This window comes from Theobroma umbraticum, unplaced genomic scaffold (genome assembly GCF_002168275.2).
Source record: "Theobroma umbraticum cultivar Fairchild unplaced genomic scaffold, ASM216827v3 scaffold_20.0, whole genome shotgun sequence".
In the NCBI taxonomy this organism is placed as follows: domain Eukaryota; kingdom Viridiplantae; phylum Streptophyta; class Magnoliopsida; order Malvales; family Malvaceae; genus Theobroma; species Theobroma umbraticum.
The window spans coordinates 4,946,073-4,971,862 of NW_018397266.1; the positions used below are offsets into that span (position 1 = coordinate 4,946,073).

Below are 25,790 nucleotides of genomic sequence, written 5' to 3' on the forward strand. Positions count from 1 at the left end.
TAAAATAATAAATAATATTTATTAATATAATTAATTAATTATTAATTATAAAAAACTAATTTAATTTAATACATATATGTATTTATTTCCACTCAATGCCCAAACAATTTTCCCAACTCAATGCTTAGTTTCTTTCAACTGTCAGACCCATCTCTCACAGAATTTCCACCAGCGCCGATGATTTATTCTTCCACAGCAGCTGACCAAATCCCTTAGGCTTATGTAAGTATTTTTGGTTTTGTTTCTGATGCTTAACACGCTTCTTCATGGATTTTTTTATTATCGACTTACAATTCTTCTTCAAAGATTTTTGGACTTCTTCTTCATGAATTGGTGCTTATGCCAATGTTTCTCCAAAAAAACATAAAAACTGATCATAGGAAAATAAGGGCCAAAACAACGTCGTTTGGTCCCTAAACCCAATCTGCTAACTTCATTATTAGTTTTATTAATGTGAACACATGCATCCTGCAGGAAAATCTTTCTTTGTTTGATGAGTATAACTGAAATGAAGAAAAATAGTCAAATTGTAAGTGTAGAAAGGTAATGTGGAGATAAAAGCAAAGTAGGAACGGGCAAAAGCAGCTCCCCATATTCACTATGACTCATGAGTCAAGTCAAACTGTTCAATTCATGAAGTTTTAATAAAAACGATCTCAAAATCGCTGTAAATTCCCACTATCAACAATACTGAAACTTCCTTTCCCCGAACCCACCGCTTTACCTAAATCGCCCAACCCCACATCGGCACACGTAAGCACCATCCTCTTCGCCACCCTGCTCCCATCACTCACCGCCGCGTTCTTCAAACTTCGCCACCGGCAAAGCCCTTCGCCGTCGATCTCACACACCACCAATTCCTCGGGCTCTCCAGGATTATATATATACAAAAATTCACCCATTAAACTTACTCTTATTGAAAATAAATTTGTCTGTTCCCCTTTCAGCTTCACCACCAACTCCTTCGGCATCACCCCCATTTCTTTACAAAACTCAAAGGACTCGCCCTTTAGTTCCCAGATTTTGACATCTTTAACATTCTCGGAATTTCCAAGTAACCCCACCATGATCAAGCTATCCCCGTAATATCCAATCGCAGAAAAGTAAATGTTCTGGTCATGACGCAGATGGAATGGTTCAGACCAAATCCTGGAACTCGGGTCAAAAGAGTACGTAACACCAGTAACTTGGTCCATGGCGTACAACTTTTTAGCATTGGCTGCGACAGAAAGCCACGTAGAAGCTGCTGAATCTTTGAGGATTGCTGGCATGGACTCACACGTGGTCCAACTGCGTGTGTCGAGGTTGTAGATTTCAACCGAGAGTGGATCATCCTCGAAGTCGCACGCGCCTCCAGCGACGACCACATGGCCGCCAACGACGACGACGATGGGGTCGGTGCGCCAGACGAGGGGTGGGTCCACGTGATGCCACGATAGGTGGAGAGGATCGAAGGAGAAGGAGAATTTAGAGAGAGAGAGCATGTAGAGGAGCGTCGAGTTGGAAGAACGGAGAGCGGAGACGTATTCGATGGGTGGGTTTTGGTTGATCCGGAGCCAAAGGTTGGAGCGTGGGTCGTAAGCAAGGGCTGTGGTGGCGTAAGGGGGACGTGAGCTCTGAGCATGGACAAGGAGCCAAGGTTTGGGCTTGTTGAAATGGTGAAGGGATGAGAAAACGGCGTGGTTCCATGATTTAGACACCTGAGTGGCTGGAAGGAGATGGATGAGAGGAACAAGACATAGAATGGATTCTAAGACATCGCCTCGAATATCACCCGCTTCTTCTGTTTTCCTCAGCTTTTGTTCTTCGGTCATCGTCATTGGTGAAAGCGTTTGAATAGTCGTATTTGTCCAGAGGCGTAGGCAGAAGGTTGGGCAATTTATAAGGGCATGGGAATGGGACCCTGTTGAGTGTTGGAAGAGAATAATGGCGTTCTTTAAGGGTCAGGGCTTCATTTCTTTTTTTATTTAATTTGTAAACCATATCGCATATGCTAATTATTCCACGTTCTGCCATTTATCTTCCATAAATTCGTTACTCATTCACGAAGGTTTCATTTGATTTATGCTTCTTCTTTTTTTTATTGTCTATTGTTTTTTTAATTTCTATTTACATTTTGTGTTTTGCCTTTTGTATTTATTTTTTTTTGTAAAAGAAATCAATAAAAGAAAATTTTAATTATATTTAAGTTTGCGATAAATTACATCACTGTGCTCCTGAGTAAGCGGGACGACACGAAAACATCATTTCTCTAAGGGTGAAATTTTAAATAATTTTAAAATGAAGGTATTTTAAATGCATCAATTTAAAATAATAACATTTATAATTGCATCTTATGGATAATTTTTAAAAAAAAAATAAAAATAAAAAGTTGACTATTGAAACTTTATAATATAAAATAAATAAGGACAACTATGTTAGGGATAGAAAAAAAAACCAACTATGAAAAAAAATATAAATTTTTTTTTATAATTAGAATTAAAGGAAATAAAAAATTATGACCCCTAAATAAATTTTGTGATGCATCCTTGCATATAGGGATTTATTATCCTTTAATGTTATGGCGGTCAACCTATCAGTGGCTTCGTTGAATGTAATTATGTCAACGCAATTTTATAACATTGAAAAGGCTAGACTAAATTTTTTTTTAATATTATTTTTTGAGAGAATTTGGGTTATTGTTAGATAAGTGATTTTCATTTTTCTGTTTTATAATAATTTTGTATGGTTTTTTGGGGTGCAATGGTGTGCACGTTGTAGCTATTAAGAGAAGAGTGGAATTAGAACCTTGTTAGACCAGGGTGCCAAAGCTCAATGTTCCATATTTGGTGTGTGAAATTAAATAGGACAAGGCACAGGCCTAACTAAGAAGCAGGTGAGCGTAGGAAGCGCAGAGTGGACCATCCTGGTCTCTGAGGAAACAGAATTTGATCAGTTTTTTACCCTCCCAGCAGCCGCTTTGGACTTGGTTCGAACATTGACGATTTCGCCGGGTATACATAAGCAGATTGGCCTACGACTAAGAATAAGATAAGTCTCAACAACCTGGAAACAGTTGGTGTTTTTTCATTTTCCTATTTGTTGATGCTTAGATTGACGAGAGTTCGTCTAGTCAAGTCATCAAGTGCATTCCCCTTCTTTTCTACCTCTTGACAAGGGGAATACCCTTAATATAATAATACTGATGGAGTTGGACCAATTCAATTAAGCACCAATTTTAGCATTTCAGGGTGATCAGATTGTTAAGCAACTGTGAAAAAATCATTCTGGCACGTAGCTTCTCAAGTTTAAATAATTTGAATTCGTTTTATTTATTATCTTATATTATATTCTTATAACAGTATGATATATCATTGGAAGGAAAAGAAAAACTCAGTCAAAGTATGCGTCCATTTTTTTGACATAAACAGCAATGAATAAGTGGCTCCACAGCTTTGATTTTGAGCCATATGTGTCCTATCTTTTGGATTCAAACCATAAGTTGTAGATCAACTCCTGGAAACTTGAAATGGATCTTTATAAATTTATCCAGAATTCATTACATTAATAGAGATTGTTAAGAGTCAGTGGACCATTCCCTAGACATACGGTTACCCAGTAGAATGCCTTTGGCCACTTAACATGCAATTAGCTTAACTTTGATGTTGACTTTCCCAAATTGCAACAGTCGAAGAATTTAGATATTTGATTGTAAAACCAAAACTGGGGACCCACCGCCACCAACCTCCCTGATTTTTGAAGAAGTAGAAGACGCTTTTACCAGTTATGGACCGCTCACCGACCACCGAACCAAAAATGAAGCCATTTCATTGGATTTCAGCGGATAATAAAAGCTACTAAAAAATAAATAGATCAACTCAGTTTCCAGCCAACCAATCAATCTTTATTTTTTTTAAATTATATCTAAACAAATCCATAAATCTTCATACCATGAGAAAAATATCCTACTATACTTGCGATTTTAATAGTTGTTAGGTTAATAATCAACTGATTTTTTTTACACTCATAGCAAATGATATGACATTTTTAATATAACGAAATTGATTAACTAAAATGAAATGAAGCTGCCTTTGATGAATATTGTGAAAACATTCCTATACAAACTCAAAGTAACATGTAAGTACAGTTGTCTGAAAGGGTATATAATAGATTAGTACTAACCGATAACAATTGAAAGATTGTCATCTGTCTTCCCATGGGAGTAGTAATTAAGCCAAGTTGGGTTCTTGAGGGGGAACCATTTGGAAAGATTTATTAGTGATGGAGGTGAGGGGTGTTGAGTTACTGTTGGGCAGATGGAACTTCCTCCGTCAGTACAAAGGGTAACGTAAGCATCTCGTTATCTCCAGCTCATCTGGATGCCATGGTCTGCCCCTACCGATGTTTCCCTCCACCAAACTTCGATAATTCAGTCAACTAATCCTCTTTAATTTGTGACCGGCTAGCCTTGTTATCACACCATGCATATGAACACAAGTGACACGTTGGGCCTCCTGTAGGCCCAATTTCAGTGACAAAACCTACTTCTTTCATAGGCAAAATTGGGCCTCACCAAAGTTTATGTTCGCCTAATTTTTTCAGTTTGCATTTCAAAATTTGGTCCAAGTACCTAGTAAATTCTTGTACTTTTAAAGTTTTCGTTAATTTAATCTCTTAACTTTAAAATTGATTAATGTAGTCCTTATGTTTTGAGAGCTGACGTGTTTAACATGAGATGTAAAAAAGAAACAAGCATTTCTAATTACCTAACTTTATTATTACACAAGGGGACAAAGTTTAAAAGATAGTATTCAAGTCTCAGAATTAGATGAATAGGACTGAATAACCCTAAGGTTTATTGCAGAAATTAAGAAATGAAATGGACATTAACAAGAACTCAAAGTAGATATCAGAACAAACAAGGTCTAACAGTATGTTGGCAGAGTTGATTCCAAGTGTGAACAAACCATACTAGAATACTCCTTCAAAGACAAGACAAGAGGCTCATGTTCTGTTACGACAGTATTTATAAGCTATGTCTACGCATATTTTAGACAATTAAAGCGGTCAGGTGAAAGCAGTGAGCATTAATAAGATGGGTAAATGTACATCAAGCTCATGGAAAGTTTATTAATGGCATTAAGAAAATTAAGGCGAGGGGACAGAGATGTAGAACATTCTAAGAAGCTCTTTATTGCTGACAATGCCATCTACCCGAGATCTCATGTTCTTTCTCAGCAAACAATTGTAGATGGTTCATTAATATTATCTAACATTACTTTGTGAGGTTTCTAATACAATTGAAATGGAAACCTAATGAACATGCCCCACTAGAAAAGGTAACACAATCGGAGGTTTAACTCAAGAACCAAACAACTTATGCAGCTGCAGTGATGTACTGGATTGCCTGCTGGCATATACCGGTCATTGTTGCTTCAGGACCATAAACCTATGAGAGAAGCACCAAAACAGGAATAAAAAATATCAGCCAAATTTTTGTTTTTGGGGAGCACGTTTCTTTAATTCATTGTTTCTTCTTTAACTATACAGAGTAATCATCATTTACATGTGGTTTATATACAGTTCTATAATATATACCTCAATAGGGATACCAATATCCTCTCCAAGTGCCCGCATTCTTGCAAGACCCCTCTGGTAATTTGGACCTCCTCTCCTCACATATATGTGCATCTGCGCGGCTTTAAGCTTTGATTCCTGCATGTATTTGCATGTCCAGTTATTCTTAAGAAATAAACAAGGACAAGATGTAAAGCAAACGCCACTATAGTTGAGCTTACCTTCTCCTTCAAGGCTCGAATTATGCCGTTAAATGTAGCACCCACATCAGTAAAGTTAGCTATTCCTCCACCAATTACAAGAGCCCTTTTCTGACCATCAGGGTCTGCAGTTGCACACTGTACAGGAATAATGAAATTATTTGTACAGCCTAAATCAAATACTCAAACCAGTTTGAAAATGTGTGTGAGTGAGCACTGAAACTGTGCCCATAATGCTTATTAATGCACAGCTATTTTTCTCTCTGGAATTACTTGGCAAATGTTTCATAGGATCTTCAACAAAAATTAAAGACAGCACTAGTTGGTCATATACAATACCAAGGCTTCTACTCTAATAACATTTTAATGAGAATGGAGGGCCAGAGTCCTTACATCAATTACTACTCTGGCATATTGCAACACTTCCTCTTCATTGGGTGCTCCACTATATTCTGCATAGTTCCCAAGCTCAGAAGCAAAGCCAAGATCTCCAACCTGATTGGGTAATAAATTGTACTTAAAAGTAAATTCGAAGAGCATGACCAATAATTCAAAATTACAGGGTTTTTGTCCTCTAAAGAAAACCCTGAGTGTGGAAAAAGGAGAACCAACCGTATCAGCATAGATGACACTTGCACCTCCTCCAGCTACCATTGTCCAAATGCGTCCCTTAGGGTTCAACACTGTAAATTTCAAAGATGCACTTGTCTGCAAGATTTTTTTTTTTCTAAAGTTAATACCATATTTGTGGATGAAGCTAGTACACGAAATGCAATGTAGTTTACCCTTTTTTTATCGAAGAAGAGTTCCTAGGTTGTAAAATGGATAGTTAACCAATCATGGAAAATGAATTGAACATTCAGGTTTACTTAAAGACAACATGTATGACGTGGTGACTAATAAAAAAAATCTCTTATCTGCCTCAATATTTCTTCTTAAAAAAATGATAAAAGAAAACTCATATACAGCTTAAGTTTCCCCTGCAACTGGGTGATAATCTAGTCAAAATAAGATTTCGGACACAAGGCCAACCATCTATCAAATCTAGCGTACCTTCTCATCTAGCCCATGAATATATCTTTCAGTTGCACTCATTACTCTTCCGAATGGCATTGGAAATTCAATACTACCCCACCTGCAGAAAAAACAAATGGCATCAGATGATGTTCATCCCTACTAAAATTGCATTGAAAAGATAAATAAAATGGATACTAAATAAAAGGGGATATACTTCTTGAAATTCTTGAAAGTGGCAGTGTCATCCAGCTCCCCTCTCATATCCAAAGGATAAGGCTTTCCATCAACAAGTGTGAAAGGGTTCATCTCAAGGAAAGTGAAGTCAAGATCTGACATTTGAAACTTGAAAAAGTTTATGACAAGTTGCAAATGTTAATGTGAATAATAGTCTTAGATTCAACACAGATACATGACAAACCTTGAAATAGAGCAAAAATCACTTTGACGAACTCTTCAATTTCTCCTTTGACCTAAGATAAAGCAACATACATTGCGTCAAAGATTACTGTATGCATATATATTAATTTTCTGATGAATTAGGCAAATCCATCAAATGAACTTGTCTGTTGAAAGATGAAGGAATGTGTTCAAGTTATGAAAAGGAAAATCTAATTCTAATTAAATTGCTGACATAAAAATTCTAGTGAAACTACAATCAAGATTTAAGAAGCAAAAACACTTCACGATTGGGAAAAATTACCTCCAAGGGAAGGGTTGCAAAAAGTGGAGCACAAGTTTCTGATGTGAAAGATGACCCGGTTGGGACAAATATGGTCTTGACCTATATAAAGTATAACACCATCTTAGTTATGGAACTATAACGCAAGATAACACAAGAAACAAAGGTGAACTGACAAGGAGTGTTAGTTATCTAAGTGTACCTTATCCCAGTTCTCTTCAATTTCAATTCCTCCACACTCTGAGAAGCTGATGCTGCAACCAAGTCGCTCAGAGACAATGTTAAGGTAGAACTCTTCATTGTGAGGGATGAAAGGTTCAACGATGAATGTTGTAACAGGTCCTTTACATCCACCCATTTCCACCTGTAAGTCGAGAGAGGTAAACATAACGCCGAAGCCTCAACCTTATTAATGTCAAATAAAGGCTGTAAAAAGAGGAACAAAAATAGAAAGTGAACCTCTTTGCCGAGGCGCTCATTCACAAAAGTAATAACTTGAGCGAAATCCAGATTTAAGCCAACCAAACCACTCTTTCCACGCTTTCCGAACAACATGTCAGGTTTAACAACCAGTTTCTGCGACGAAAGCCATGGCTCCTTCAGTACTAGCTCATTAAAATCAGTCGACTCCGTAACCTGAAATCAGCAACGCGACCAAACAAATCATTGAAGTAATCATTAATCAACCAATCATGGAGGATCAACATCTTAAATTCATGTTCATATTTCGATCTAGAAAGATTTTTTTTTTCATAAAACGAGGAGAAACAAAACTAGTGACTAATTAAAGCAAACAAAAGTAGATCCGCAAATTCCAAATCCAGACAGGGAAATATTGATGCTCATCGAAACGAAAATCGAGATCTAGAAGGAGAAATTTGAACTGACTTGCGCAGATTTGATTGGCAATTCTTTGCCGCAAAGCCTCTTGAAATGCTCCTTCAACAATCTCTTGGAATCGTACTCTCTGATCTTCTTGCGCGCCATTATTTTTTTCTTTCACTGGAAATTTGCAACCAAATCAAAACTTTCGAAACAAATTAGAGAAACCTTTTCGATTCAGATCTAAACAAAATCTAATAAAAATGTGGAGAAAAATGGGAAATAAGTACCGTTGAAAGACAAGCGAAGTGGACGGTTGTCCAAATACGAGGCACGCTGAGGTAGTTGGAGCTATTACCAATGAAACTTGAAAGTGTGCTATGTCATCTTATATTTCTTTGGCGTATTTATAGCTGTGAATTTGGTTTTTTTTTTCCTTTTTTTATATTTTTTCAAACTTTGATTTCCAAAAATGAAAAAAATATAAATAGAATATCTAAAGTATTGCTATTTTGTCTTAACTCATTGTTCAGAAATCATATTCACACCTAAAACATTATATATTTATGAATATTTATTCACAATATTACTTTTTGGGAGTATTAATATTTCAAAATATTTAGCAGATCATTTCCAAATTACTAATTAATCCGCGGGAACTTATTGGAAATGAACACATGTGGGTACCTAACCGATCCAGACCAACGCTTCAACTGGTACAACAACAAAAGTAATAAATTAACGAAAAACTGTTTTTGGAAGTTTATTGGTGGATGAGATTCAGTGGATCTCCGGCTGATTGAATGTACAAGATCAAGTGCAGTTAGTCACAGTTGATTTATGTGCAGTACCACTTTTCTCAAAGGCCAAGGCGGCTGCTGCACCCGTCCAAATGTGAGAAGTTTAGATGGACAGTTTGGTTGAAACCCTGGCCACTCACATTATCAAAATTGTTGTTATTCACATTTTACATGTTTATTTTTTTATAATTAAGAAAGAAAAAAAATTCAAACCTTATTTATTAAGTAAGGAGATAATATATTAGTTAATGAGTAAAATATTCGGATGCATATTTTACATGTTTAGTGCTTGATAATTTTATTTTCATTTTTTAAAATTTTTAAATCTTTTTTATTGTTTATTATTTAGTAGTAGTATTTTACATGTTGATTTTAATATTATACATATAGTAAAACGGATTGAATGTGTCAAATTAGTCAAACTTCCAAAAGAAAGTTTAATTAGTAAAAATTTGTGGGGAAAAAAAAAGAAGAGAGATGCTTGTTTATATACACTTAGCTTTTGACATATTTCTATAAAAACTCCAAGTTGATCGGCTATCATTTTGACCCATGTATATTAAGATTATATTATACAAAGTTTAATTTGAATTGCTAACTTGTTTAGACTAAAGTCCAACTATATATACTTAATTAGTATTAAATTAATGATCAAATATTGCACAAAAATCAACTACTGCTTATGGCTGAGGCAAAAAGAAAAGAAAAAAAAATAGCAATTGCTTATTATGAAAACTTTCATCCTATAAATGTATATCCTTTTATTATTATTATTATTATTACATTAAACGTGTCGTTGGTAGACTTTCTCTTTGTTGCGGGCGTGTGTGTATATGGCTTGTGAATTATGAGTTGGTTGTAGTACCATCTTTAGGTAGTAGAGATGACAAGCTGCCTAAGTTGGTTAATTAACCTTCTTTTTATTGTGTAATAGAGAGCTGCCTAATTCCTTAAGAAAAGGTTTGGCCAGAAAAGATTGGATACAAAGGACACTTGGCCAAATATTAAACAAGGCAAAATTAATTAATGCAAGTAACGAAATAGTCAAACCTAATCAATTTGGTATTTAATATAATTAAATCATGAATTGTATGAATTGACTCGTTATTACTGATTATTACTTGAATAAACATATTCTTTTTCGAAATTGTCTATTCTAAATTTAAACCCCATTACTTGGAGGAATATGGCTTGCTCTATCAAGGACCTGGATTCAGATCCCATTTTATTTTTGTTTTTGCCAGGGAATGAAGAATTCATTGAGAAGGGAACATGAATATCACTTTCTGTCATATAAATGTGGGCATGCAAACATCATGCAGAGTAGAATTAGCTATAAACAGAATAGCCGAAACAAATTCATTTTGTTTTCAGATCGGACAACCAAAATGATCGCTGAAAACAATCAATCTGCCATGTTTTTTTATTTTTTATTTTTTTTTTAAAAAAAATGGGATTTGGAACCTCACCAACCAACCCTCAGTCAAGAATGAAGATAGAGAGCATTGTTTGACACATGATGAAGCCAAAACCCCCAGTCAACACTGGACAGCTGCTCTGTCTCTCTGGTTGACTTGGTTTTGCAAGTTGCTTGGTAAATCTTTGCCGAGAAACACCCTGAGTTCCACGGAGCCATCAATAAACAAAATATTCAATAAGGCTTTGCATAGCACACAAGTCACGAGTCATTGCCAACCCCGTGAAGCATGGCACATTTCTAAGCCTTTGCTTTGGAAAATTGTTTTTGGGTTTCATGGGCAGACAGTATTGACCTTTGTTTGCTTTAATTTCTTCCATTCAACGGACTGTATTTCCAAGTTTGGAGAGTTGAGAATTACATATGATCAAAGTCATCTTTTTTGTACTACCTAGTTTTTTTGGTATTACTATCCCTCAAATGGCCGAGTCAATGTTCAGCATTCATACTTGGGTTGGGATGATATACGCTTTGTTTACATTTGTTAAGAATATTTGTGTAAGATATTAGCAACAGGTGCACGCCTTCTTTTCCTAGGTGGTAAGAGTTTTGGTCGACCCGTTTAGCCAACGTCACCAATCAGGGTACATTGTCACTTTGCTCGGGCGGTGACCAAGAGGGCCATTTCTGTAACGTCGTTGACAATGTCCCAAGTTAAATTTCAGGGGCAATTTCCAATGGGACCAATCCAAGTATGGTGCTTCTTTTACTTCTTTGGGGCACTTACGTTTATTGACGGTGTTTTCTCGTAGCAGTTAAGGCCTCCCACTGGCTACTTATTATCAGTAAGTCGTAAAGTCTAGGGTGTTTCAATTATTATGTACTTACACTATGCGAGCAGGGCAATGTTGGACAGTTGGAATTTAAGTGAAGAATGTTGTATATCTACCATGTCCTAAATAGCTTCTATACAAATTCAATCATTTATTGATTTAACTGAGCTACCTTGGACTGGACTCTGTAGATTCCGGTTCAACGACAATTAGTAAGAAGACACCTGATTTTAGTAATCTTCCGGCTATGCTATCTGATAGAATGCAGTGGCGGCCCAATTCCAATCTCAACCCCAGCAAAGCAATCTGTCTTCTACCTCCATTTTCGATAAGACTCCGGGACAGACCTTGACAATGAAAAGTCTTTGAATTTAATTATTAAAGCAAAGATGCCATAGCACGGAACGTGCATCAGTCCTACGCCCAGGTACCTGTTCAGGCCATGTTTGCAACACAGATGGTAAGCACACCCGCACCACATGCTAATCAGTTTCACCACAACTTACCGGCTACACATCCAAATAATTAATATATATATATATCTTTGATAATTTATTAAATTAATTATTTTTTCTTTCATAAATGATCTTTTTATTAAATTATAATATTGACTCATTTTAATTAATTTATTCACTAAGATTAATCCAAATCCTTACTAAAATAAATATTGATTTGAATAAATATTAACTATCATGATTCACAAACTTGATCATCACCCTACTTATTAATATAAGTTAAGCATATAATCAAATTAATCTAAACTATTAGTTTGATTATAAATTTGTTTTCATAAAAAGATCTTTTTCACATTTGTTGGTACTATTATTAATTAGTTACATAGTACAATGCTCAAAAAAATAAATAAATAAACTTTTCAAAGATACATTAAATGCTTCTCTTCCTGGAACATATTGTATATACCATGGACCTAAATGAACTTTAATTTAGTTTAATCATTAACAAATGTAAGTAATTATCCATACAATATGTTTTATACTAAAAACCATTTATCATTACTTATTTACAGCAGAATTATTTTTATCACTAAAAAAATAAAATTTTAATGTAAATATTATAATATTTAAGTATTAAATCATCGTGCAGCACCAAACTAAAAATGCATGTGCTTTAGGTTTCAGAGATATGCTAGCAACAAAGGGTGGCTGCAAATAACTTTAGGATGACACAAGTCTCAAATAAAGCCTTCGCTTCTAATAATTTTGGAAAAAAAACTGTCGCCTACTAAAATCCTTTTTGAAATATCAAGGGCCCAAAATTTCTAAATGTTCGTTAATTCAGCCATTCAAAGAATTGCCTTCAATTGGTTTCTTAAATTTCTAAAACAAAAGTTTTGTAATATGTGTGTGTGTGTGTGTGTGTGCGCTTCCGAAAAAACCATAACCACAAAGATATCTCATAAAAGATTAAACGTGTACCATAAGGGAGCATATGTGGATGACAAGTCAAGAAATGGATATGGCCACCTGCAAACAGAGGGGTGTCACATTATTAGAATAACGCCTTTTGAAAAGAGAGAGAGAGCTAGACAATAAAACAAAATATCTGAACTAGTAGGTAAAACTGTAAAATGTAAATATAACTTTACCAAAGATTAACACAAGCATGGATGATCCATTGGAAAACAACAAATGTGCCCGTCCATAAAACAAAATATGCAATCCGGAACAAAGGGAACCGCTGCAAGGGAAACATTAGTTTATATCTGCAATTTTTGGGAAGGTACAGCAAATGAAATGCCACCGGGACTATCAAAAAAATAAACTTACTATGCAATTCAAAATTGTGTCAACGAGTAGGAAAACAGCATTGATTGAGTGCATACAGACAATCAGCTGCAGTCAAAAGGGTAGACATAAATCCCGGATAAAAGATGTGTATAAATAACAGAGGAGCAATTCAACTGGTCTTAAATGATAATCCAAATGGCAACAAGTCAAAACACAGCAAAGTCTTTCCACCTTTTATAGCCCAAGTTACTTCATAGTAAAACAAATAGATTGAGGCACTACTACTACATAAGGCATGTGATGGTAATTGCTCATAAGCGGCGGAATCTAATGACATCTAACCAAATATTTTGACAAAATTTTAAGTTACACTCTCACAAGGGTTCAAGACAGTCAACAAACAAAAGCTTTATTCATGGATTTCTGTGCTCATATTGAGAACACAAATAAAGGTTGCAGTTCATAGTTTCAGTGCTGGTTTACTAGCCCACCATGCACACATGCACACATGCACACAAAAGAAGAAGAAAGTATGAATGAGATTAAGAAGTTGACAGCACTAGCCACAAAGCTCTTCGATCACCTTCCCAAGTTTACACTGCATTGTGGTGAAGAAATTTAGGCACAATGGTAAACTTCAAAATGCAATGCACTGCTAAGACAATCTGTGTTACAAAATATTTTTCAACTTAAAAGAAAATAAGATAGATAAAACCCTTCTCAAATTACACTACCTCCATTTATCCAATTAGCTTAGGTAAGATCACCTTCATTTTGACGAGTTATGATACAGTTAATAGAGCAAAGGGGTTTGACCATACGTACAGCAAAATCAATTCCAATTAAAAAAAGAAGCAAAACCAGGAGAATAAATTTTGTAGCCTCATACTTACAAAATTCAGACCGTAATCTTTGGATGTTAGGAATGGAAAAAGAATGAGCCAAAATACAGAATCAGTAAGCATTACTGCACCTGCACAAGTCTATTGGTAGGCAGCAAAAGAATAAAAAATCAGGTCATAGGCAGTTATATTGTGACCTAAATAACTAGGATAAAATCAACAGCAGATAGCACTAGAATCCCAGAAGTGCATCATTCAAGGTAAAACAGAAATCATACAGTCAATTCACCCAGGATCTGCACAATCAAGGCCACATAATCAATAGGCCCACCAAAATAACCGCATCTATGCATCTAGGCTTTTAAACATACTTCCTTCACTTCACTATATAATAATTACTTCATGTTCCCTTGAACAAAGTTCACAAGACTTTCTGTTACAGTATTGATAGTCATCTTTCTTTCTTCAAGACTTATTTTACTAGTTACATCCCAGATTTTGCTAAAGAAACAGAAGTACAAAGAATATAACAAAGTAATGACCAATGGAAGACAAAACAGAGAGCAGGAGTCAGATAAGTAAAATGTAGAAGTTCAACTATGGAAGTGGATTTTAGGAGAAAACTTACCTGATAAATAATTTGAAAGGCATAAGTCCATGCACCTGCTTTGGAAGGATGATAAGGAGCTTCATGGGTATCCAAATGTTTCGACTGGTTGGTCGCATCTGCAGTTTCCCCAAGAGTGGGAGGTATGTAGGTGCCTTGCTCAGAATCTAAACTTACATGATCAGCCCTATCACCACCAACCTTTCCCCAGTGTTTGCAACATCCATTTATGGAGATTGCAGATCCAACCTACAATTGTGGTTGAGAATATCAACAAGTTATGAAAAAACGCAATCCTAGTAATTTGAAACAGAGGGAGAAGCATACTTCCAAAAAACAAAAAAAGATGACAAAAATCGTACAAGAGACATACCCCAAAGTAGATTGTGACCAAAGTAAATGTCCACCTGTTAGGGAAAAGAAACAAATCTGTTATAACAAAATACAAACCAAACATTAAGATCATCGGAAATCTGGTCACAAAGATAGCATCTTGATTAACAACAAATCACCTTAAACTATTTTTTACTTATTTTTTTTAATCTTTCTCATAGGTAGGAAACTTGAAACTTTCATGCAATCAAGCAGGTCAAATAATTCCAAGCTGTTTTAACCTCTAAATGGAGAACTTTCTTTACAAAAATAGAAAAAACATAGCATTATTATGCATAGGTTAAAACCATGCTTACTTATAATATAGGGCACTACATAGTTAGTTATTTTAAGCATGCTGAAATCACAATGGCTTCTGGAACGAACCTAAAAATAACTAAGTGGGAACATTTTTAGACAAATATCATCTCGTACATCCACAATGGTAAAACTAGAATCAATGCAGAGTATATAAAGTTGGAACAATATGATGCACAGACAAACCATCATCAAGTTGTAGGAGTGTCTGTTCAATGTCAAGTGCATGATTCAAGCAATCACCTTAAATACAACCAAGTTTACTTTCTATTGAAAAATGTAAATAAACATAAAATAAAAAGAGAAAGCTGTAGAGATATATCACTCACTGTGTATAAAAGTAAAATATGCCACCTCCATCAATAACAACATTGGCCATGAGCAATGCCAAAAGTATGATGAAGGCAAATACTCTAAAACTAAGCAGCCAAGCAGGGTGAATGGATTTAAGACATGTGTTCCAAGCTTCATCCTCGTATAAAAACCCTGGTGCTTCCTTCTGATTTTCTCTGTCCTGATGTTCTGATTTTTTCCGACCTTCAAATTTCCAAATTATAATTGCTGACACAACCATAGAGGTTAAGATGAATAGTGCACAGAGTAAGAACCTCCAGTTCAACCAGTAACTTAAGGTGGCAGTATCGGTAGTCATGACGGGCTGCCAGGTATGTGTTGAGGATCCTGTTAAGAAACTCAAGAAATTACTCCTACTTGCCCCACTGGTTATCATAATTTCTTATTTGTATTCCAATGCACAATGTTCAGATGACAAATGCAAGTCTCTCTACCCAAAAATTCAGCTTAACTAACTACCAACATAAAAGTTCAAAAAGGGTAATTCTTAAAATCAAATAAAAATTGAGAACCAAACAGCTTAAGGCAAAGAACTAATTTTCAGCGACCAATAGAATAATTTCTTCAACAAGAAAAAATAATAAAGAAGTTCTTTCTTTTAAAAAACAATGGGGTATACTATTTGATTGGTAGAACACTTCTTCCATTTGATCAAGGGGAAAAATCAGACGAATATATTTAAAAAGAACTAAAACAATTAAGAAGCCGAATCCCCAAAGTCAGTCACATATATATGATCATTGGGCTAATGTTTATAGAATTTTTCAGGGAAACACTGGAAAGCAAACGCAAAGGAAGGAATACTAGAGAACTAAACATCATAACATAAATTTAGAACGAAAAAAAGAAAAACAGAGATTCCTTACTTTAGATGGGTTCTTCCCATAAAGATATGATCACATTAAAAATGGGACAAAAAAATGGATGAGAGAAGGGTCGATATCGTTGAAAAAGAAAGACGGGTTTTAAGGCGCTCACACTTAACGAATAAGAATGCTGAGGATTCTACTGAACAGAAGACTCCACGTTGAAAACAGAATATGCTTTGCTTCTTCTTTGTATCGTAGTTTTCTTTTTCATAGCAAGGAAAAAAAAGCAGTACGGTTTACCTTTGTCTCGAGGGAATTAGTTAATGAGGCGACGCAGAGAGCAAGGCAGGCAGGGGACTTTATTGTCTTTCCCTCTGTTTCTTCAGTCTCTAGAGAATGGCTTGGCTGCTAACGCTTTTTGTTCATCAGTTAGTAAGATGGATACATTCTTAAACAGAAGTTTCCCTGTTTTTTTATTTAGGAAAAAGGTAATGGGTTTGTTTGGAGGGTGGGATGGATTTGGTGGGATTGGGACAAAGGAGGCGATTTGTAGAAAAAAAAACCAATCAATTTTCGTTAGGCTTAGGGAAGTTGAATACGAGAGTGAAAGCCAAGACTTGTCGACTACAAAGATATCTGAGAAACAAGACACGTTTCCAAACTGGGCAACTACCAACCACAAGAAATAAATCGTAGAAAATTTAGTTATTATTAGTAGATAAAATAATATAAATATCAAAGAATACTGAATTTTCCTTGTCTTCTTTTTTTTTAACAGGAGACAATGATAAGCGAAATTAGTACTAAGCGAGGCCAGCCATAACCGTCAATTGTACACTTCTGCATGGATGCGTCCATTTTCTCATGATGGAAAACCTAGTAAACGTTAAATATATGCTTCAAAGAATAAATTACGATTTATAAGAAATTAAGGACCATATACGTACGCATGTAAATATTACATTTAAAGCTACAGCTGTACAATATGAAAAGCTAGGCGGGTTGCGAGAAGATGAAGAGGATGACACAGACGTTTCCATTGCCATTTAGAGCAAGAAAAGAAGACAACAATATAACATGATCATACATCTCATTCTACCCAGCTTGTGATGGTGAAAATAAATAGGTGACTAGAGAAATTGCAGCCCAGCAGATTGACCCTTCATTTTGATTCCCGTCTGAGCCTTTCTGCTATCTTGTCAACAGGTAATGACCCTAGCGGGATAGATGAATTCACCTCTTCAACATCATAATATTCATCATTAATGATGTCATCATCGCTGTAAATCTCATTTTCACCACCAAAATCCTCACTGCAAGAACCAGCTTCTGACTCTGCCATGGCACTACCAGAACCATCTTCACTGGACAAGACTAATGCTTCACAGGAATGCTCTGTGACTAGAGAAATGCCTTCGAATTCCTCCACCTTCTCCAGAAGAGCATCAGGACCAAGAGCAATCTCATCCAGCAACAATGCCTTGTTTGACTCGATCGCATTATTCCAAAGGGACATCATTTTCGGGCTTGATATAACATTTTTGATGTCTGGTGTATGACAATCATCAGCAGACTTGGCTGCAGTGCACCAAATAAACCTCATTAAAAACCAACAAAGCTGCATTGTTGACCAAAAAATTCCAAAAGCTGCAACAAAATGGATCAAAACTGCACAATCAAGCAAATTACTAAGGAAAACTAGAAAAAAAGGTGGCCACTAGTGAGAACCACCAGTCTACACAATACTATTAACCCTCTCCACATGGTAAAAGCTAACTATGTCTACATCAATCTCAAAATTCAAAAAGAAGAAAATGAAGGGAAAAAGGAAGAGAAAAAAAAAACAAAAGGACAAAATATGGAGCAAGGACAGTCGACAACACACTTTCTAGGAAACTCCCGTCCTTGCCACATCTAATATGCACCATCACAGATTTTCCTCCCTAGTAGGTTGTACTTGTTGCCTTTACCCAAAATCCAAACAAACTGTCCGGTTAGCTAATTTTGTCCCCAATAATTGTCTACTTAACTTTGAATGCCAGTAGAGTTATGCTTCCCTGACACATAATGGCCAACAGAATCTTCCATGAATTTGTTTGAAACACATAAACACTAAAACAGCTAAAAATAATGGGCATCATCAACCATTCTTTACAACTGTATATTTACCATTCATGACACTGTTTGTGGTAGGCCCTACATGTAAGCCTATGATATATCCCACCTCAGCATTATCTAGAAGCCACAATTACAAAGTTTCATCTGAATATCTTGATTCTAGAACCAAGTAACCAAAATAATCTCTTAGGAATTTGTAACAATCACAAAATTATCTGGGTCAAAATCCTTACCATCTCCATTTTACAATGTATAGAAATATATTGTATGATAACTTACTGGACCAAAGATTAAAAGATTTTATCACCACACTATGCACTCTCAATTGCACTCTAAATTAAGCTTTTGAAAGAAAACTAATAAAAATGTATCCTAATACTCTCTCTAATGCATACCTGAATCATCTAAACCACTTGAAATGCCAGCTTTAGCAGGAAGTAAGGTTGAAGGAGCTTCTGGGTACATTGACTTCCAATCCTGTCCCCTCCACGTCAAAATTTGTTCATCATCAAAAGATAATAGCACACAAGGAACCAATTCCTGCCAAAAAAGAAGAAGAAGAAAGGTTAGAAGACAAAGAGACTAGCCACAATTACCAGGGCAACTCATAAAGAAATTAGTAAAATGACCAACAAACATGTATAACAGATATTATTGTGGAGATCCGGACTTGTATCTTCTCTGTATATTTGGTGCTCAACCAAGCACCAGATATAAGGGGAACATTTTCGAAGGCTCTCAAACTGGCTTCACCTGAGCTAACTACTCTTGGAGGGCTCCACTAATTTTAGCTTGGCTGCCTTATAGGAGCATATGTTCAGTAAAATTCAACCAAAATAAGAGATCTCAACTCTTTAATGCCTTAAATCCTTTTAAGCAAACATCCAGTTCAAAAGCTTTCTGGCTTACATCAAAAGATAAGTGAAAAAAAAGAACAATAAATCACATCCCTTAAGCAACCTGTTCAGAAGATTCAATCAGAACATTACATGGAGAAATTAATTCATCACTGAAATCAGAGATTTAACTATCCTGCAAGAAAGCAAATAGTTGTGGTTTCATAAGCGTGGGAAACAGAAAACTGTGAGAATGCTCATCCCCTCAAGTTTTCCTAAAGAACCTCTGGAGAATTGTGAGAATGGTCATCCCCCCTCAAGTTCTCCTAACCGATCTCTGGATCTGTACCTATTGAACACTACATCAACTAGCAAACCAGGTCCCTCATTCAGGCATGCTGTTGAATAAACCACAAAACTTTATATCCAGCCCCAAGCTGTGTTCTTGCCTAATTCGGGACTAATACAAATCGGCATCAAAGATAATATCTTAGTAAGAATAAAAAAGCCAATGACAAACATCAAAATTCAACTTTTCATACTAGCTAGATGAATACTTCAATTAAGCTATATTATTTAATTCAAAGATGTACTAGAATATAGATCAACATTTTATCAGTCCCTCAGCTAGCATTATCATTATATATAGTCTTTTATTACAACGTCAAATCTACTAGGATCAACTCAAGATCCCTGATAAGGGCCATGTTTGCATGACACCAATGTTAAACTACTGCCAGATTAATCATTCTTAGAATATTTCACTTTGTATTAGATTATTTTGGTTAATTAACCTTGATGAGTCCCTAACAATTTTTAGTCAATTTAGGCATTAAAATCAAGAAACACTGTACGACCTAAGGAATAGCAAAAAAATTTTTACAGACCTTGAGCTTAGCACCTATTTTCTTGTAGTCACTTGCATGCATCCCTTTGCAGTCAATCTTCACCAAAGGACTTCCTTCGAAAGCGTCTCTAACATCTTTCACCAGGGAAGCATATACACCATTTTTTGCTACAACGTAAACAAAGATAATAATTACTTCTCGAAAAGGCAAATGCATACTAGTAAAATCCCCCCATGAAAACCAATTAATAAATCTACAAGATTGCCAGTAATGCATCCCAAAATGAGTAATGGTTGATTTACCTAGTTTACATATAGGCAGAAGAGATTTCCCTTTCTTCCGCAACACATCCGCTTCAGCTTTTGTCAATCCTTCAGGAGCTTCTTGGATAAGTTTTGGATAGACTGGAGCAGCTGGTTTCCAAAGCATCACTGGATACTGTGGACGAGTACGGTAGTTATAGTTTCGGCCCCGGAAAAGATAAACAACACCACCAACTCGATAAATGATTTTTCCCCCAGTTTTTTCCTGGCATTAAGAATATGCTTGAGAGAAAAAGAAATAAGAGGTTTGTCTATTTTCCTGAGTAAGACATGTCCATTCAAAATACATAAAGCCTAGATATATTTTGGGAAAAGAGGACACGAGAGGTTAAAAAAATATTGCACTTAAAAATTATGGTCATATACAAACATTGGATGCCAACTTACTTCCAGAAGAATTTTGTTGAAGTAGATACCAAATCAAGGATAGAAAAGGAAACAGTAACCATTTTAATTGGTTACCAGAACATACTTTCTCTTTTCACAGCACAAATTAGTGAAAATATCTTGTATCTAGATTCTCAAAGGAGAGAGCATGGGGAATGTATCCTCTAAAATCACAGAGAAGGAGACAAATTCAACTTACAAACCAATTCATAAGGGGTCTTACACTATAAGCAACTAATGTTTTCTAAACAAGTTTGCAAGAAATAATATCTCCATCCAATTCACAACCTGAAGGAAAATGATTTGAGATTGAAGAAGAAAAAGAACAAAAACTTATTACTACTACATAACGCTAAAACATTACTACTGCTGTGCTACGCAAAAACAAAGCAATACTGTCCTACGCATAAATTGTCTACATAGATTATACAAAGAAACCACCAGACGTGGCACCTGAGTAATTGCAGAAGAAATTTTCCTCCAAGAATAATACAGCGACAGATGAAAACCGGCTTAGTTCCCATCATATTACCAAAATTAAGCTGACCGTAAATATAAACCCAAGGCGAAGCTACATTGTTAACAAAACCACAAAGCAAAACAGAATTCTGCAGGAACATAAACAATTCAAAAGGTTCAAAGCAAAAGAGCATTAAAACAAATGTACCTCAATATGGCGACAAACGTTATCCATGTCCACGGTGGGAACTCCTTTGCACTTAATTTTGCAAACACGACGCCGTTTCCAATGCGTGTGTATCAAGTCCAACATGTTATGCGTCAATCCATCCCTCCCTAAGACCACCAAATCCAAATTGATTAAATATTAATCCCTTGATTAAAACAACTTTTTAACACTCTAATTCAAAAACTCACCGAGGTTAACTTGACGATTATCGGATAATTGAGGTTTAACAAGCATCTTAATCTCCCATTTCTTCAACGACTCTCCCAATATCTCCTCCCTCGTTTTCCCTTCCTTCGGATATTTGCCGTATGGAAACGGCCCTGGCATTTCCACGTATTTCACGCCCTTTTTATCAGGAGGAGGAGGGTTGAACGAATCGAAAAGAGGAATCTTCTTCTTCGACTTTTTCAACGGAGCCTTGCCTGTCCAAGGCCGCGGCATCGTCGGCGGCGCGAACGGCAAAAAAGCCGGCTCTCGAATGGCTATCGGTTCGGCCTTCGGCGTCTCGGAGTAACTGAACTGGAATTCGAAAGGAGCGCCAGGGAGCTGATAGGATACGCCGTTTTCGCCGATGACGACGCATCGATCACCGTCCGACGAGATGACTCCCTTTTTGACTGGCTTGCGGTAGTTGGAACGGCGGTGAGGGAGGGAGAGGGCGGGGTTGGATTGGGGAAGGGTCCTTTGAAGATTTCGTTTGCGGGGGGGAGGGTACTTGGGAATGGGGAAGGGAGGGGAGGGGGAAGGAGTGGGTGAAGTGGCGTCGTTTTTCGGTGGGTTTGATGGAAGTGAAGAGAAGACGTTGAGGCCTGGGAGCGAGGCTAGAATTGGCATTGAAAAAATGTTGAATTTGGATTGGTTTGTTTCAGTCTCAGTGGCTTACAATTCGCAATTCAAGAGAGCGAATGGATAATTCCTCCTGGTTCTTCGGTTTCAAAGCGGAAGAAGGAGAGTGAGACTGTGAGACAGCCAAAAACCTGCATGATATTTTTTCAATTTTTACCCGAGCCCACCAAACGACCACGTTTCATACGCCTGTTTAATTTGGCGCCGTTTCTCTGTTTTGTGCTATTACTGTTTCCTTTCGCGGTAAATATTTAAGTGAAGGATTCACTGCCATTTTATTGAAATGGGATTGTTATGGAAGTAAATGTTAGTATTAAATTATTAGAAAAAAATATTAAATTATATATATATGATAAAATGTTAATTAAAATTTTGAAAAGATAATATTGTAGTATTTAATTTATAAATATTTTATTAAAATGTAACATTAATTTTTGAAATTGGTTTTATTTATTAAAATGTAAATTTACTACGCTTGCATTTTTTTAATATTAATTTTTAAGTTTTCAAATTTTATACACTAAATTATTTTTATTTCACAAAATAAAATAGAACAAAAATAAATTAATTATTTCTTGAAAATAAAATAAGATAAGAATAATTATAATGTCATTTAATTTATGAAATGGAATTAACAATTTTACATATTCCAATGTTCGAGTAAAAAAATATTACTTTGGAATAACAAAAAAATAAATAATAAAAGGATAAACATACTCTATAATATAATAATACTTGTACTTTTTCCTACGTCTATTATCAAATATTAGTTATGGACTATAAATAGCATACTAACGCTAATGCTACAAAAAACCGCCTTTCAAAAAGACCCCTTATAACATAAGTCCATCTAAATAACTAAATGTCTTTAACAAAACATCTAATTGAATATAAATTGAATTTTTAACCTCAAAATATTAATTTTTGAAGAGGGTAAGTATAGATTATATAAGATATATTAAAAAAAGTTGTACTCTTTTATCGTAAGCGTAATATTTAAATAAGCCACTAAACGAGAGAAACTCTCACTTAGAGAAAGTGAAGAAGTTAAAAAAATAAAAAAAGAATAGAAGGAAAGTTTTTATGCCAAAAGCAAAACTAAGTTTTAAGGCTCAAAGAAAAAAGTAAAATTTTTGTGGATTTGATTGTAGCCTATGCCTTGACCCAGACCTTGCCATAAGTGTTGAGAATAATCTCATAAATTATTTTTACAAAAGAAGTTTATTTTGAAATAATTATTACCCACATGAAATAATAGTCGAACCACAATGCTAATATTTTTGCATAAATTTGATAAAAAATATAAATAAAAAAAAAGTTCTTTAATGATGGAATTTAAAAAAAGCTATAAGTGATAGCTTTCTAAAATTTTTTAAGTGATAGATTTTTCTTGAATCCTGTGGTAAATGTTAGAGTTTTTAAGAAATATTTTAATATCAAAGATTTTTTGTTTATTTTGAGAAAATAAAAATAAAAATAAAAATAAAATTTAATAAGGCTAAAAGATAACAAATATTTAATTAGGTACAATTAAATGGGCATTGTGAGGGTACTAATATCTTCTTTACATGTAACTGTAGTCGTAAACCTAAATTTGTCTTGGAGATCAAAACTTATTATTTTTAATGAACCTAAGTCAAGTGCAGGACTTCATTAGGAAAAATAAATTCACCTAAGTGATCAATCGCATCTAAATCAAAAAGATTTAAGGCGACTCCTCTTAAGTCAAATTGTTAAGTTTCAGAACTCACATTATGATAGCTTGGCAACTCCATTAGAGAATTCGAGAGTCGAGCCTATAACTAGTTCCTTTGTTTTTTAAGACTTAATTCATGATAGTTTAAATTTATTTTTCTTATTATTTTGTTAACATTCCTTATACATAATTTGTTTATTCACACGTAATACTTGCACGTATAAGCCTTTCAACCCAAGCTTTGTCCTTTTTAGGATGAAGTAAAGTACCCTATTTTCATGAGGTGATAACCTCTGTTTAGGCACAGAAAATACTTCCACTCAGATTAAACCCTTTCTATTGGTAGCCTATAATGCATGTGAATTGAGGTGTCTTACTATTCTAGAGTGAACAACATTGAAAAACAATTTAGGAAATTTTAGCTTTGTATCTAATCTAAACTTAGCATATACTAAACCTTATGGAGTTAACCTTAAATAAAGCCATCCTACCATGTCACATTGAAAACACCTGAAGATAGGTACATATGATTTTGGTATAATATGTTGTTTTGTGTTAACTTATTTAATTTTTATCTTTTTACAATCATGCACTTGCATCATGCATCTATCACATAGGGATACTTATCCTGTGACATATGACAAAAAAAAAAGTCTCCCTTCATTATTTATCATTGTGTGGCAATATCCAAAATATATTTATAATATGCATTTACATAATTAAGATTTTTTTTATGAGTATACGTATGCACAATAACCTGAGAAGCATTGTAATTCATATTTATGGTTAAAAAGAATCCTCAAGATAGCTCCACCACCAAAACCACTTGCTTGTCGCCCATATAATTCTTGGTTACAAACCAAGATTATGAAAAACGAACATGCTATGTGAATGAATCAAATGGAGAAGTTCAATAAGAGATGAAAGAGAAATTGGCTAAAATGATAGAGTTGATTATGAACATGAGCAAAGGGAACGTAGTGGTTGAAGAACCTTCCTACCAAGGCAACCAACAGACCTCAAGCAATAATGATTCCATGTACCAACAGCAATATCTCTAAAACAACACCAATACCCCATGCCACTTGTGGGAGGACATCTTTATTATGGCAGGCAATCATCGATGCAAGGAACCACCATTGGAGTAAACCCCACTAATCCGTTCCAAATTTGAATGATCCAAAAAAATAACAAAAGTTGAATTGAAGTATATCTGAGGTTGTGGATAATCCAAGAGCACAGACAAAGTTTGACATCTTAGCGGAACGATTACATGTTATGGAAGGCATAAATGCTTTGGGTTCCATTAATGCAATATAATTGAGTCTTGTACCTAGATTAATGATTCCTTTTAAGTTCAAGGTTTCAGATTTTGAGAAGTCTGATAGAACTAAACGTCCAATGACGCATGTCACTATGTATTATTGTAAGATGGCTATTCACACTCACAACAATAAGTTATTGATCCATTATTTTTAAGACAACCTTACAAGATCAGCCATCAAATGGTATAACGAGTTGAATAGCAGCCATGTACATCCATGGAAGGACTTAACACGAGCATTTATAGCTCAATACATGCACATGGCCAACATAGCTCTAGACCATTTAACTCTACAAATGGACATTTAGTTCTAGATTTGAATGATCCGAGAGGACACTTGAGAGAAGAGA

At 35.3% G+C, this 25,790-nt stretch overlaps 3 protein-coding genes and 1 pseudogene across 9 annotated transcripts; all 4 read right to left on the minus strand.

Moving 5' to 3' along the window:
* Positions 1 to 555: 555 nt before the first annotated feature.
* Positions 556 to 1,958, minus strand: LOC110423190 (F-box/kelch-repeat protein At1g23390 pseudogene; annotated as a pseudogene).
* A 3,137-nt stretch (positions 1,959 to 5,095) lies between these two features.
* On the minus strand, positions 5,096 to 8,721 carry LOC110423128 (ATP-citrate synthase alpha chain protein 1). 2 transcript variants are annotated; one of them, XM_021437267.2, is made up of 13 exons: positions 8,565 to 8,721; positions 8,341 to 8,454; positions 7,912 to 8,088; positions 7,655 to 7,816; positions 7,474 to 7,554; positions 7,192 to 7,243; positions 6,988 to 7,102; positions 6,810 to 6,891; positions 6,369 to 6,464; positions 6,150 to 6,251; positions 5,778 to 5,894; positions 5,578 to 5,694; positions 5,096 to 5,428 (listed from the first exon to the last, which is right to left on the minus strand). In XM_021437267.2, exons 2-13 carry the CDS (start codon positions 8,437 to 8,439, stop codon positions 5,357 to 5,359), a joined length of 1,272 nt encoding a protein of 423 aa, XP_021292942.1. In that variant the 5' UTR covers positions 8,440 to 8,454; positions 8,565 to 8,721; the 3' UTR covers positions 5,096 to 5,356. The 2 variants fall into 2 exon arrangements, with proteins under 2 accessions (XP_021292942.1, XP_021292943.1); XM_021437268.2 differs by having other exon boundaries at positions 8,341 to 8,479; positions 8,565 to 8,660.
* A 2,616-nt stretch (positions 8,722 to 11,337) lies between these two features.
* Positions 11,338 to 16,967, minus strand: LOC110423614 (uncharacterized). 5 transcript variants are annotated; one of them, XM_021437883.2, is made up of 9 exons: positions 16,544 to 16,967; positions 15,541 to 15,892; positions 14,895 to 14,928; positions 14,543 to 14,770; positions 13,966 to 14,055; positions 13,112 to 13,177; positions 12,931 to 13,022; positions 12,761 to 12,808; positions 11,338 to 11,755 (listed from the first exon to the last, which is right to left on the minus strand). In XM_021437883.2, exons 2-9 carry the CDS (start codon positions 15,861 to 15,863, stop codon positions 11,638 to 11,640), a joined length of 999 nt encoding a protein of 332 aa, XP_021293558.1. In that variant the 5' UTR covers positions 15,864 to 15,892; positions 16,544 to 16,967; the 3' UTR covers positions 11,338 to 11,637. The 5 variants fall into 5 exon arrangements, with proteins under 5 accessions (XP_021293558.1, XP_021293559.1, XP_021293560.1 ...); XM_021437884.1 differs by having other exon boundaries at positions 16,675 to 16,966; XM_021437885.1 differs by lacking the exon at positions 16,544 to 16,967 and adding an exon at positions 16,432 to 16,537.
* Positions 16,968 to 17,265: 298 nt separating this feature from the next.
* Positions 17,266 to 22,506, minus strand: CAF2 (RNA-binding CRS1 / YhbY (CRM) domain-containing protein). Of its 2 annotated transcripts, none has more exons than XM_021437347.2 (6): positions 21,763 to 22,506; positions 21,554 to 21,681; positions 20,479 to 20,614; positions 20,216 to 20,343; positions 18,888 to 19,032; positions 17,266 to 17,952 (listed from the first exon to the last, which is right to left on the minus strand). In XM_021437347.2, exons 1-6 carry the CDS (start codon positions 22,406 to 22,408, stop codon positions 17,537 to 17,539), a joined length of 1,599 nt encoding a protein of 532 aa, XP_021293022.1. In that variant the 5' UTR covers positions 22,409 to 22,506; the 3' UTR covers positions 17,266 to 17,536. The 2 variants fall into 2 exon arrangements, with proteins under 2 accessions (XP_021293022.1, XP_021293021.1); XM_021437346.2 differs by having other exon boundaries at positions 20,479 to 20,704.
* Positions 22,507 to 25,790: the final 3,284 nt, after the last annotated feature.

Excerpts from the sequence above, each read along its gene's own strand:
- LOC110423614 (XM_021437882.1), bottom strand. The coding sequence starts at position 15,941 with ATGATAACCAGTGGGGCAAGTAGGAGTAATTTCTTGAGTTTCTTAACA. Across the intron at positions 14,771-14,894 it reads TGGTCACAATCTACTTTGGG|GTTGGATCTGCAATCTCCAT; the intron begins GTATGTCTCTTG and ends CCACAATTGTAG. Across the intron at positions 14,056-14,542 it reads CCTTTCAAATTATTTATCAG|ACTTGTGCAGGTGCAGTAAT; the intron begins GTAAGTTTTCTC and ends GCCTACCAATAG.
- LOC110423128 (XM_021437267.2), bottom strand. The coding sequence starts at position 8,439 with ATGGCGCGCAAGAAGATCAGAGAGTACGATTCCAAGAGATTGTTGAAG. Across the intron at positions 5,695-5,777 it reads TTCGAGCCTTGAAGGAGAAG|GAATCAAAGCTTAAAGCCGC; the intron begins GTAAGCTCAACT and ends AAATACATGCAG. Across the intron at positions 5,429-5,577 it reads ATATTGGTATCCCTATTGAG|GTTTATGGTCCTGAAGCAAC; the intron begins GTATATATTATA and ends CTTCTCTCATAG.
- CAF2 (XM_021437346.2), bottom strand. The coding sequence starts at position 22,408 with ATGCCAATTCTAGCCTCGCTCCCAGGCCTCAACGTCTTCTCTTCACTT. Across the intron at positions 20,344-20,478 it reads TCTGCCTATATGTAAACTAG|CAAAAAATGGTGTATATGCT; the intron begins GTAAATCAACCA and ends TTTACGTTGTAG. Across the intron at positions 17,953-18,887 it reads AAGTGGTTTAGATGATTCAG|CCAAGTCTGCTGATGATTGT; the intron begins GTATGCATTAGA and ends GGTGCACTGCAG.